This window comes from Andrographis paniculata, unplaced genomic scaffold (assembly GCF_009805555.1).
Source record: "Andrographis paniculata isolate CXL003 unplaced genomic scaffold, ASM980555v1 Contig17END, whole genome shotgun sequence".
NCBI classification, from domain to species: domain Eukaryota; kingdom Viridiplantae; phylum Streptophyta; class Magnoliopsida; order Lamiales; family Acanthaceae; genus Andrographis; species Andrographis paniculata.
This window is the reverse complement of record NW_026137457.1, coordinates 1216235-1230723: the sequence shown is the minus strand read 5'-3', so window position 1 is coordinate 1230723 and position 14489 is coordinate 1216235. Positions and strand designations below refer to the sequence as shown.

Genomic DNA, 14489 nt, shown 5'->3' with positions numbered 1-14489 from the left:
ATAATAATATATGTGGAGAATTTAATAATTAATTTAGCCTGAAGTATTGGCTCCGTTTAGATAGCCTCGTTTGCCTTCGGTCTCATTGTTACATTTGGACACTGTGAGACGTTCACTTCCTAAGTTATAAGATCTCATTAATGAGAGGTGGGCTTCACTCAAATAATTGGTTCCATCATTAATGATATTATACTATTATATAAAATGTAATCATATAAATATATATTATAATATCCTATTTTGTTTTGAATTATTTTATATTAATAATAAAGTAATATTTTTTACTATTATATTTTATATTATGTAAAATTTTTATTTTCTATAAAATAATATAAATATTTTCTATAGTTTTATTAATACATTTATAAAACCAAATTTAATATTTTTTCTATCAAATATATTAAATCAATATTTTGTTTCCATATAATCAATTATACTATTTATTGTACTATAATATTACAATAAAAAAATTTATTCAAAATATCTTCAATTTTTTATTTAAACACATTTTAATTCAAATACAACTTTTTTTTTTTTTCAATTCAAAAAATTTCAATTTTATTTTTTATTTTTTCAAAATTTCAAAACTTGAAATCTCTCTATCTAAATAGGGTCATTGGCTTTGACATATCAAAAAATAGATACAATTTATTTATGTGATGACCATTGTGCTCTTAGTCCGCCCTATTTGGAATATGCACGGTCCACGGCAGCATGTCCATTATATTGGCTACATGGTAACTATTTTAGCTAAGAGTAAAGAAAACTCCTCAATTTGCTGATTGTTCAGGTACTTGAACTCACATAGGCAAATTTTCATCAAAATGCATCCAATAGCTTTTTAATATTTTATTTTGTTTTTCGTCAAAAAAAAAATAAATTTTTTTGGTTGTCTAACTCTGCAGTAGTTTCATAAATTTTATGTCTAACTCTCTTGTTAGTTATTAGCTTTTTAATGATATTTGACCTACACATGCCCAAACAATAAATTTAAGAATTTTTATTTCTAAATCTTTAAAATTACAAATATATCCATTTATTCTATCTTTAGTCTAAAATATAGTTAGAAAAATTCTTAAAATCGGAAAAAAATAATTATATTTTAATATATTTACTGTTATTTGATATTAAATGTAAGAATAATAAGTATATTTCTAATTTTCAAAAATTTAGAATTAAAAATTTTGAAACTTATTCGCAATTTAGACGTCAAATACTGTTAAATAAGAATGACTGAGGGTGTTGAGACTTTCATATAAAAAATGAAATTGATAAACAAATTTTTTTGATAGAACGCCGTTCTAAACGACTATTCCAATTCAATTATCTTTTTTTTTTGCGCAGGTCAATATGCTTGCTTCTTCCAAGAGTAATTGATTCCAAACAGAATCACACAATCAACAAGAGTAGTTAGAGGTCGACTTTATGTAACTACGACGAGGTTTTCACACAAATTTAAAAATATAAAAAAATTTGGCCTAATTTCATGAAATTGCAAATCAATTTTGTGCACTTTAAACAGCCATTGATACAATACTGATGCATTTTCTCTTATGTCTGATGCCTAATGAAAGTTTAATTAATGACGACGATGAGCTAAGAAATATTAGATTTTATGTAATTTTGTAGTTGTTTTTTTTTCATATTTAATATTGTCTATTTTATTTTGTCCTTCTGAATTTTACAGCTAGTTCCCTTTAGTTCGGGATAACTTTAACTAATTACTTAATTAATTTTCTAGATAACTCTCCATGGATGAATGTACGTACATATCTAGTTTCTTCTGTGTTTGTTTTGTTAAAAATGTTCTAAGATATTTTTTCAAAAAATAACATATTATATATATTTATTATTTATAGAATTTTTTATATCTTACATAATTTTTTTAAAAAAAACAAAAATACAAAACAAACAAATCTTAACTCTGAACTGAAATGAGAGATAAACCAAAAAAGAAGAAAAAGAGAAGAAGAGGTGCACTTGGGCAGAGGGAGAAACTAGTTCAAGTCATAAGTTCCATGTAAAGCAATAAATTGTGGGTGAAGATCCATCTACCCAAAAAAGGAACACAATAATACTTTGCTAATTATGATGCACAATAACAATAACGACTACAGTTTGTACAGTAAATAAATAAATAAATGTGGGTTTGGGTGCAGGCGGCCAGCAGAGCAGTGGTGTTGAGAGAGAGAGAGAGAGAGAGAGAGAGAGAGAGAGAGAGAGAGAGAGAGAGAGAGAGAGAGAGCGCCAGCGCGTACACGCGGAATCACGTCAGTGGTCGGGCCCATGGTTGACGGTGGTGGCAATTCCGCTATTACTCCCACTTTGAAGTTTCCAAATGCCAAATGCCGCTGTGGCCGCTGGCTTTCTCGGAATGAAAGAAAAAGGAGAGAGAGATTGAGGAATTATTATTATTATTTCTTTTTGATCGGATTATTTTATTTATTATTATTATTAGTACGGACGACGACGGAAGGCAAAAGGGACCAGAGAAGGAGAAGGAAAGGGATTTAATTTCCTTCAACAGAATTCCCCGCAGTAAAATATCGATGTACTCTCTCTCTCTCTCTCTCTCTCTCTCCAACCCAACCCAACCCAACGCGACCAGGTAGATATATACACTACCCCTTCTGCTCCGTTCTCGTTGCTCTTTCCAACACAATCTCCTTCCTTTCTTCCTGTTTCTCCCCCTCCTCCAGCCTTCATCATCTCCCTCTCTATGTTTCTGGGAACCGCATAACAGTTTCACCCTCTGACTGATATGGCAGGTGGCGTCACCAAGTACGCACCCATCAATGGCGGCACTTTGATCTCAGACTTCAAATCCCACTTCTCCATCCTCCGCCCTCGCCCCAAGAGGACTGTCACTCTTGCCTATGCCTTCGTCTCCCTTTTCATTGCCTTCACTCTCTTTCTTGCCTTCACTCCTTCCAACTCTTCCTCTCCTTGGTTTACAAACGTCTTTACCCTACCCTCTCCCACGCCATCTCCATCTCCAACTTCTACTTCTACTTCTTATAGATCTCAATTCTCTTCTATCTTCAATTATTTTTTCCCCAATTCCTCTTCCTCCTCCTCCACCGACAATGCTGGATCTCAGGACGCTGCCTTTTCCTCTCCCAATTTGAACGAGGAGCCTCCTTCTGTGCAAACTCAGACCAAAACTGAAGCTTTGCCTCATAAAGTTAAGGCTCTGCAGCCAGATCATGCTGCCGACTCGAGTTCGCCTCCCAAGTCTCCTGTAAGCACGCCTGTAAATAAGAATAGTAATAGTATTACAAACACACCGACACCTTCTCCTGAGTTGAACCGAGGCAGTATAGGTGTAAAAAATCAGACATCCGATGGTAAAGGTGGAGTCTTGAAGATAAATCAGACTCGGAGCCAAGCTCATCGAGATCAAGTTGAAGTTTTGAAGGCCAATCAAAGCACAATTGGGGCCACAAAGTCTAACAAACCTCCGAATTCGAACGTAGACAAGGCAATTACAGAAAAGAGAGCGGGCAGCAACCTGACTTCATCTCTGATGAAGAAACAGGGTAATGGCACGAATTCTGGTGCGGCTAAAAAAGGAATGGATGATTTGGTAAAGACTCTGATGAATTGCGATGTCTTCGATGGAAATTGGGTGAAGGATGATTCTTATCCACTTTACAAACCTGGTTCCTGTTCTCTAATCGACGAGCAATTCAACTGTTTCCTCAATGGTAGGCCGGATAGTGGATTTCACAAATTGAAATGGAAGCCAAAAGGTTGCACTCTACCGAGGTAAGGCTGATTGAGGTGTTTTGGTTTCGGTAATTAATGGGGCTGCTTTGATCGATTAAATTATACAGTTTTTTTTTTTTTAAAAAAAGAGAAGAATTAAAAAACAAATAAATATTTAAAAGTTGAATATTGCCTGTATCTATTTCTGAGGGTACATTTGAACTGATCTATATATTTGTACTCCTTCAGTTATACGGAGTCATTTACCTCGTTACTTATGATCAATCCGATGACAAGGATGAATAACAGTTTTATCAGTTTGCAGCTGTAGATACACTGGCTGCGTCTCAAATTTAAATGCAATGAAGTTTTATGCAAATTTCTTTCTACAAGGACCAGGTTAGGAATTGATTTTATTGCTGTTGAATGTCAGGTTGAATGGAAGCCAAATGCTGGAATTGCTAAGAGGAAAGCGGTTAGTGTTCGTAGGTGATTCTCTCAATCGGAATATGTGGGAATCCCTGATTTGCATCCTGAGGAACTCTGTAAAAGATAAGAAGAAAGTCTATGAAGAGTTCGGGAGGCACCATTTCCGATCAGAAGCCTCTTATTCGTTTGTCTTCGAAGTAAGTTTATGTTCATCTCCTTGAGAGTTGTGTTCTTTTGGGTCAGCATCTGATCATATATATATATATACATATATTGGCGTTTGTTTATAGGATTACAAGTGCACAGTGGAGTTCTTTGTTACTCCCTTCCTGGTTCAAGAGTGGGAAGTAACTGGTAAGAACGGGACGAAGAAGGAGACACTTCGACTTGATCTGATCAGCAGGTCTGCTGATAAATATAAAAACGCAGACATCATCGTGTTCAATACTGGACACTGGTGGACGCATGAGAAGACATCATTGGGGTAACTTACATACATACTCATTATAACATGTCCTATTGTAGTTGGGTCCATGTAAGTAAGATTATCATATGGCTGCTTTCAGGAAGGACTATTATCAAGAAGGCAGCCATGTGTATAGCGACTTGAATGTCCTTGAGGCTTTTAGGAAAGCTATAACAACATGGGGGAGGTGGGTTGATGCCAATGTGAACCCCAAAAAGTCGCTAGTGTTCTTCAGAGGCTATTCAGCATCTCATTTCAGGTACTACATATAACAATACAGCCTCTTGCATTTTGTTGTCTGAGATTTGGGAGTTGTTTGCTTCACACATATTTGCTTGTCATTGAGTGTAAAAATGTTATAGGAAAGAAGGATTGTGTAAAATGTGCATATTTGTTTTGTTTGCCATTGGCGCATTCTTTATTTCTGTTTCGCCGATTTATAAGGGGGGCTGGGTTTCATTCGCATGGTATTGAGATTACGTATGTGTTGTGTTGGGTGCATGCAGCGGTGGGCAGTGGAACTCAGGTGGGCAGTGTGACCATGAAACAGAGCCAATAAAGAATGACACATACTTGACGCCATATCCGGACAAGATGATTGTGTTGGAGAAGGTTTTCAGGGGAATGAAAACGCGTGTGAACTACCTGAATGTAACGAGGATGACAGACTATCGCAAGGATGGGCATCCATCAATATATCGTAAGCAGCAGATGTCAGAGGAAGAGAGGAGGTCGCCCTTGAAATTTCAAGACTGTAGCCATTGGTGCCTCCCGGGTGTGCCTGATGCTTGGAACGAAGTCCTGTATGCAGAGCTCTTGGTGAAGCTGTACCAGCAGCAGCAGCAGAGGCAAGAGCAGAATAGGTAAAAGAAAATGAAAGCTCCTCTGGTGATGGGGGGGTGTGTATTGATCACCAACAACACAACACCATGAACAGATGAAATGATAGGGTGGAGAGAAGAAAGGAGCCCCTGAAGTCGGATGAAGAAGAGTAATTCTTTTATTTTGGAAAACGCGTATATACATACATACATACATACATACATACACACACACATAGAGAGAGGGAATGAATGAATGAGTGAATATGCGGCCGATCAGGAGGGGATACAAGCCAGGGAGAAAGAAAGGATAGCCAGGTGTGTTGATATATCTATTACTATTATATAAGTTTTAAAACAGGAAATATGAAACAAGAGAGGATGGGAAAGGGAAAGGATTGATAATTAGTTGGAAAGATGAGGGCTTGTTTCTTTCCTTGTGAAGAAGAACAATAATGTAATGTTCCCCTATAAACATAATATATTTTTATTGCTTTAATATGGCCGCATACTAATGGTTTTTATTGGATGGAAAGTTGAATTGAACCAAGTGAAGTCCCTCTCCAGTAGTCTAGTCCCTGTTGCGGTACGAACGGCGGTCCTTTTGGGTGAATATGTTTATTTAACACTCGATCCGCCCGATTAATATGGTTGACTGCTTTGCTTTGGTTTGCACTGTTTGGATATGGTATGGTTGGTGTAATGTTGACGATTTTCAACACATTCACATGGCTTCCTTTGAAAATTAGAGGTGGTTGCCCTTATGGCTGAACCACTGTCTCACTGACTATTTTTTAAATAATAATAATAATAATCTCTCTCCCAACCCCACCCCACCCCTCTCTCTCTCTCTCTCGGCTTTAATTTCTTTTCCTTTTGTCTTTTGTCTTTATGGACGGTGCAGTGTAGTGTGGTTAGATTAGGTGATTGACTAAGAGCATATACAACTGAGTGGGTACATTTAAATGGCAAGCTATTCTGTGAGAGACTTTTTATTTAAAAAGAACATGACACAATGACATGATTTTAGAGAGTAAAAGGTGTGACAGCAGAAGAAAATATTTTACTACCGTTGTGTATATATTCTTTCATTGATGTTCAGATTTGATTTGACGAGATCGATACGTCAGCAGATGAAGGCTCTTTTTTTTTTGTATTCAGACTAATGCAGGACTTTAGAGAGGCAGGTGCGTGGCATGGCGATGGCGGGCGAGCGGCCCCTGCCCCTCCCCTGGCTTGGTTTCTCATTAATGTTGTAGGCAGGTAGTATCATTATCGGCATTCATGCTGATACTGATGATGATGTTACATCACACTACACACACACAATTAACATGTACATGCATGATTAAGCACGGGCACGCCTCCCTCCTCCATCTTCAATCATTTCTCTTAATTCCAGAGAAGAAGAGATGTAAGCTTTATCCTTCTCTCTCTCTCTCTCTCTCTCTCTCATTGGAATTGGAAAACCACCCCACCCCACCCCTTTCTTGTACAAATTACATAATCAATGTTCTTTTAGGAGATGAAGCTTTAAGAAATACTTGGAACGGAATGAACATTAGGAAAGTCCCTGGCACGGCCGCTTATTGCGGCGCTTTATTGCCTGCTTGCTTGCTTGCTATTCATCATCTGCACTTTCTCTAGCTCCTGCCGGCATACATGTAATAATTAACTACTTGCCTGCCTCTCTCAGCAGCGAATATGCATGTATGTCTGTATGTAGTATTATCATTTGGTCTTTCTTTTTTTTGGCCGTGCCGTGAAGTGAAATTGTATCGTATGTTAGTTAGAGAGGTTGGCGAACGTCTCGATCCTCCTCCAATTATATGGGCATGGCATGGCATGCTCGATGAACATGATTTTGGAACAAGCTTAATTGTGAAGGCACACTGGCAGTAGTTGCTGGCGGGTGGATCCATCCGGTAGGCTTCCTTCATACAGGCAACACAGGAATGTGTCTGTGGTTGAACTTTTGATAATAACAATGCATCGGTTCGGATCGATAAGGCTGAATCACGCACTCAGCTAGCCTCCACATCCAGAAACAGAGAGTTGAGGCTTGAGTGGAAGTACTCAAGAGTGACCGTATTAATTATTCGAGCCAGATATGAAATATATGTATATATATATAACTGCATGCATTCATGCATATATACGTTGGAATGTTCGTCGTATTGTTGGAGTTCTTGTCCGTGAAGGTGCAAGCAGATTTCCAGATCTCAACGGTTAGAAGCATGTCAGAAGTTTCATCCATAAAGGACGCCTTGAGTTCATCTGGAAAACAGGGGAAACGTGGCTCAGTCGTAGGGAGTCTTTATCCAAAACAGAAATTTCTAACGTTCTCAGAGAAATTGCACACGGACAGAGATCCACATGCGGAAAGCAAGCAAGCAGGTAAAAGACTTCTTACATTGTCTTTTTTAGTTGTCTGGTCCTGGTCCTTGAATGGCGTCCCACCGTTAATTGCTGCATTCAACATGTCGTTCTTGCTCGTTTTTCCCATGTCCTCCCGAGCATGAGAGCCAGTGGGTGCAAAACTCATGTGCCTCCTCCTCGGAGCAACTTCACGTTTTTCAACCACCGGTACTGTCCAGTACTTATTGTTTCCTGTTTGCTTGGACTCTTGATGATAGTCGTTACAAGCCTGCTGCTGTGTGCAGCTGGCCTCATTTCTCTCATGCTCGGTCTCAATAGACCTAGCAATTTCTATGGAAAAGCATGCATCGCTGAAATGACAACTTGGCAATGAGAAGTTATCAGACATGGTCAGGCCGATCATCGAGTGGTCTGCAGATTGAGGCTGCGGGTCCTCATCATCATCAAGATTTCCATTTCTCACATTCTGCTCTTGGATCCTTCCCTTCACTCCTTCTGAAAGCAGCTCCATAAGTTCACGTTCGCGTTCATTAATCAGGTATGGCTCGTGATCTCGTACCCAAGTGACATGCGGACCCAAGCTATTCGTATTATCAGGATAGGGTGATGGAATTTCTGTACTAGGAGGAGCAACAGCACATTGAACATGTGCATCAAAATCGCAGGTGGTACAGTGATAAACCCATCCATTATATTTATAGGTGCTGCTAGAGCTAGAGCTAGCTCTGTGGCGGCATAACTGGCAGCGGAAATCGTAGGCAGGTTTGAAGTCTAGTTTGAGGGTGTGAGGGTGAGCGGATGGGATTCGAACTGAAAGAAGAGGCATTGCCATGCACAACATGTGAAAGTTACAGCTGGAGCATTTGGGTAATTTGGAGTCGGATTTGGTGCAGCTGTAGCGGAAGCCAGCAGCAGCAGCAGGATTACTGTTGGTTCCACAGGCGTCGCACACAGGCACAGATGATTGGTAGATATGGTGGGAGTCGTCGTGTGAAAGGGTGGTGGTGAGATAGAGAGGATGGTTTGGGTGCATCGCCATTCTCGGCATGCTGAAGCAGACCTTGTGGAGAGAGAGCCGGCAAACTTTGCATCGGTGGAAGAAGAGTTTGTTGGGAGCAATAGATGATATAATGATGTAGTCTAGTGGATGATGGTGATGGTGATGGTGATGGTGATGATGATGTTTCAAGTCGTCCTCGTCGTTGTCTTCTTCTTCTTCTCCTTCTTACAGCATTCTGTTGTCGGCGTCATTTGTCACACTACATGCCGGAACCCGGACGGACAGAGACAGGCAGGCTCAGACGACAGAAACCAAACCAGACATTCTCATGGCATTGTGTGGAGGGAGGGAATGGGAATGGGAGTGGGAGTGGGAATGAATAAATGAAGGATGTCGTCAATTCCAAGTTCAAACCAAGCTAAGCTAGCCGGCTGGTATCCAATGCTATATGCGATGATATCCACAATAGGGATTCCGTTCCATATAAATATATATATATATGGAAAGAATGGATACACTGGTACACACACAACATTTTAAATTGTGTGTGTATCGTATCATGTATGGGACCATGGCCTGCCAAGCTGCAAGGAAGGAACCATAGCATGCATGGCTTTTTGTTCCAATACCAATACCAATACCAATACCATTTACTCTAAACCCCAATTTGCAAAAACACAGCGGCAGATTCTTTTGCGTAAGGCGGGCGGCAGCTTGGCTGCTGGACTGGTTACGTTACTTATTATGGATATTTTTATTTTGAGGGGACAAGAGAATATTATATACAACAGATTATTTCTCTTCCTTCTTGCAAAGTCAATGCCAATTATTATTTGAATATATATTTATATACATTCAGTACAATTTGCATTATAAATAACGAAAGCTAGCCAATTAGTCTGCTAGTTAATTTGTCCTTACTCATCTTCACCAAACTCCCTCGCCCTCCCCCTTTTTTTTTTTTTTTTTTTTTTTTTTAAAAAAAAGAATTCCTCCCACTTGCAGTTAGCTAGCTAGCAAGCTGTCTTGACTTATTGCTGGGTCTTCCCACTTGCCAAAAGGAGAAGAAAAAAAAAAAAAAAAAAAAAAAAGAAACGGAGGAAGACTAATAAGATGAAATTGAATAGTAATCAATCATCACGAATTAAATACTAGTACTACTTACAGAACATGATATGCATAACAGTACACCTTAATTGATCGAGACTCCATCAATCAATCAGTCAATTATGGAGTACAAGCATTTCAGCCACGAGCACAACCTGTCGCTGTACAGAGTGGTGGAGGTGGAGGCAGTCGGGGCAGGGCAGCGGTGCCACGGGTGCCAGCAGCCGCTCCGGGATTCCTGTAACTCGTCGTCCGTACTGGGCTGCCGGAAGTGTAACTTCTTCCTGCACGAGCACTGCGGGAATGCGAACCGATACGTGAAGCACCCGTCGCACAGGCTGCACCCTCTCATCCTCCTGCCCACCCCAACCTACTGCAGCGGCTCCTTCTCCTGCGATGCCTGTGGCGCTCCCGGCAGCACCTTCTCCTACTGCTGTGCGCTCTGCGAGCTCGACCTCCACCTGCATTGTGCCTTCCTGCCCCCCAGTGTCACCCACAACGCCCACCCGCACGACCTGTCCCTCACTTTCCAGGGCACACGCACAGGCACAGATCCTCAGCGATGCAGTGTTTGCACGAGGCTGCTGAGCTCCAGGAACTGGTCTTACGTCTGCAACAGACCTGAGCCTCATTGTCGGCATTTTCAGGCCCACACCTTCTGTGCCACTGCACAAGTGAAGCCAGGACTGTATCAGGATGACGACGCAGCAGCAGCAGCAGAATTAGAACAGGTCCAGAACCGTCCGCAACATTGTTCCAATTCCAATGATACGATACCCGTGTATCCTCCACCACCAGAGCCACAGGCATCGTCCCCCGTCCCAGCTGAGGCGGTTCTTGCTGAGATGTTTCACCAACAGCTGCTCCTGCAAATGGCTCAGAATCTCAAGCACGGAACCAGATAGACACATACATAATCAAATTTCGTCCTCTGCTCGGATCAATAGAGTAAGAATCCGTGCGTTGCAGTTGCGCTCATATATATACACATGTTATTTATTAATGTCTAAGTCCTTTCTAAGATTGAACGCTTGTGCTTTTTCTACAATTTTCAATATTGGCTACCAATTTCCATGACATATAATGTGAAACCTTTTTCTCGGGATGGATGAAGAACATTTCCTACCACGACTATCTATCTATCTATCCATTACCATTATGATTAACAATGACCAAAAGATATTTATGGATTATAACGATGTACCTATTTGCCAAATTGAAAGAATAATTTTGTTAAGATATATTGTTTTTTTTATTTATTATTATTATATGCTTATATTATTATTAGATTGTTATTATTTGAATGTTGATATATATATAGTATATATATATTTTATATATTGATATATATATTCTACCTAATATATCTCTTGTATAAATATAATATTGTACCCTAATTGTGTTCAATGAAAATAGAGTTTATTCCATAAATCGTAACATGGTATCAGAGCCATGCTTTTTCCCGACTAAATCGAAACAACCCACGAATTCCAGATAGCATATTTCCGATCACTTCCGACCGTCACCGCCACCACCATCGCCTTCGCCGTCACGAGACCGGCCGGACGCCGGAACAGTTCGGCGAACGGCGGCGCGTGAGAGTCACACGCGCCCGACGTGTTTTTCCGGCCGGACGCCTCGCCGGCGCGTGGGGGCGCGTGCGGCGGCCGTTGGCGGCGATCTTTGCACCGTCGTGTTCGGAATTTGATTTCCTCCGCGATGGTATCTTCACTTCCTCGGTTTGAGCAGTTTTTTGTATCCGGTTGACTTTTTGTGTTTCGGGTTTTGATTCGGTTTCTTTCGTTTCGGCTTTCGGCTTGAGGTTTGAGATTCTGTTTTCTCTTGAGTTTCTATGGAAAAGATGGATGTACATATTCCGATCAATGTTGTTTTGTCTGGAGATAATTACAGTTTGTGGGCACAATCGATGAAAAGTTTTTTGATAGGTCGAAAATTGTGGCGAATTGTTACGGGAGATATAGTTGCCCCCATTGCTCCAGTCTCTATAGGAGAAGTTACGCCTACCGCCACAGTTGTTGAATCTTATATTGAAAAATTGGAAGATTGGGATAGTAAAAACCATCAAATTCTCACTTGGTTGCGCAATACTTCCACTCCGGCGATCCATGTTCAGCTTGCCCAATTTGACACTGCCAAGGCAGCGTGGGATTTCTTGGCAGTCCGCTTCCGTGCTACTGGTTTGGCACATTATTATCAGTTATGGAGCACTCTCCACGATCTAAAACAGGAACCAGGACAATCTATCAACGACTTCCTTGCCCAAGTGCAACCCCTTTGGCATCGGTTGGATCAAGCAGAGATCAGTCCTGATCATCTTCGCCTCATTCAGGTCTTAATGGCTTTGCGTCCAGAGTATGAGGCAGTTCGTGCCTCTTTGTTACATCGGCATCCACTTCCTACCTTGGATGCAGCTATTCAGGAGATTCTGTTTGAGGAAACTCGTCTCCACCTAGCTAAGGCTCCTCAGCTTGACTCTGCTCTTGCGGTCACTGCCCGAACTCCTACTCAGAATCGTTCTCATCGTTGCAAAAGATGTCAGTCCTCTGATCATGACTTCGGTCATTGCCCAAAGGTGGAGTGTCACTACTGTCATGTTTTAGGCCATACTATACAGTATTGCCCCACTAGACCACCTCGCTCTGGAAGTAGTAACTACAAGCCTCGGAATTCTCGTGGACCTCAGTCTGGTACCTCCTCTGTCACAGCCTCTGCTGCACCTGCGCCTGCGCCTCCTACGATTCAGGACCTGGAAGCTCTTCTTAAACAGGTTCTATCTTCCAATACCGCCATGTCTACCACATCAGGTAACTCTCCTTGGTATTTTGATTCTGCTTGCAGTAATCATATGACCTCTGATATACGCCTTATGACCTCCACATCCACCGCACCATCCTTACCCCCTATCCTTACTGCCGATGGTACCCATATGCGCATCACCCATACCGGACATACATCCACCTCATCCTTATCCCTCCCTGACACATATTGTATCCCTCAATTAACCTTAAATCTGATTTCCGTTGGTCAATTGGTTGATCAAGGTCTCACCGTGTTATTTTCTTCTACTGGTGTGCAGGTTCAGGACGCGCAAACCGGGCGGATTCTTGGGAAGGGCCGGAAGACGGGCCGCTTATTTGAACTTACGTCACTCCAGGTCCCTCGTCCCTCTATCTCAGCTGCCACCACCTCTACACCATCCTGCCTTCAGTGGCATCGTCGTCTCAGTCATGCGTCTTCCAATAAAGTCAGGTCCTTGATTAGTCAGGGTAGTTTGGGTTCTGTTAAGTTTGAGTCTTTTAATTGTGTAGATTGTTCGTTGGGAAAACAACCTGCTCTGTCGTTTCCTCATAGTACTTCCATTGCGGATACTCCATTTTCTTTAGTTCACTCGGATATTTGGGGACCTTCGCCCACTGTGTCTATGAATGGTTCTCGTTATTTTGTGATTTTTATTGATGACTATTCTCGTTTTACATGGATTTACTTTCTGCGGCATCGTTCTGAACTTCCATCTATTTATATGACCTTTGCTAAAATGATACATACCCAATTTTCCTCTACTATAAAAACTCTCCGCACAGATAATGCTCTTGAGTATACTGATACATCATTTCTTAGTTTCTTATCTGATCAAGGTACTGTTGTCCAACGCTCCTGCCCATACACCTCTCCACAAAATGGTCGCGCCGAACGCAAACACCGACATATCCTCGATACAGTCCGCACCCTTCTCTTATCAGCCTCTTGTCCAGATCGTTTTTGGGGAGAAGCCGCACTCACCGCTGTCCACACTATAAATCGTGTCCCTTCCTCTGTCCTAGGTAATGTCAGTCCTTTTGAAAGACTATTTAATCGTACCCCTGATTATAGTCTTCTCCGCCCTTTCGGTTGTGTCAGTTTTGTCCTCCTCCCTCCTCATGAGCGCACTAAGTTAGAACCTCGCGCTCGTCTGTGTTGCTTCCTGGGCTATGGGTTAGAACATAAGGGTTATCGTTGTTGGGATCCTATTTCCAATAGGCTACGTATTTCTCGTCATGTCACATTTTGGGAGGATACCAAATTCTCTTCCTTGTCTCACTTCCGAGTCCCCTTTGATCGTTCGTCTCCGTTCTTTACCTTGTCCTCTCCACCCCTATTCCCTTCCAATGACACGGCTCCGTCTCCATCTCCCGCTCCTGACGCTGTCTCGGTTGCGCCTCCTGAACCGCAGCTGATCCCCGAGCCTACTCTTGCTCTCGACTCCGATACATCACCACCACCAGAGCCTGACACGACTTCGATCTCAGCCCCTGATCCTGGCCCTCGTCGCTCCACTCGGGTTAGTCACCTTCCTACTCACTTACTTGATTATCACTGCTTCTCTGCCACCTTGTCCCATCATGAGCCCAGGACCTTTCGTGAGGCGTATGCGGATCCTTTGTGGCGGCAGGCTATGTCTGAGGAGTTGCAGGCTTTGGAGAAAACACATACGTGGGATATGGTTGATCTTCCCCCTGGCAAGAAACCTATTGGCTGCAAGTGGGTATTCAGAATCAAAACTAACTCTGATGGATCTATC

At 41.6% G+C, this 14489-nt stretch overlaps 2 protein-coding genes across 2 annotated transcripts; both read left to right on the top strand.

Annotated features, from left to right (window-relative positions):
• The first annotated feature begins 2524 nt into the window (after positions 1–2524).
• Positions 2525–5923, top strand: LOC127264494 (protein trichome birefringence-like). The gene is made up of 5 exons (XM_051294055.1): positions 2525–3768; positions 4142–4334; positions 4428–4621; positions 4704–4862; positions 5110–5923. Exons 1-5 carry the CDS (start codon positions 2762–2764, stop codon positions 5468–5470), a joined length of 1914 nt encoding a protein of 637 aa, XP_051150012.1. The 5' UTR covers positions 2525–2761; the 3' UTR covers positions 5471–5923.
• Positions 5924–10032: 4109 nt separating this feature from the next.
• LOC127264459 (uncharacterized) lies at positions 10033–10815 on the top strand. Its single transcript, XM_051294002.1, has one exon. The coding sequence runs from the start codon at positions 10033–10035 to the stop codon at positions 10813–10815; it is 783 nt and encodes a 260-aa protein (XP_051149959.1).
• Positions 10816–14489: the final 3674 nt, after the last annotated feature.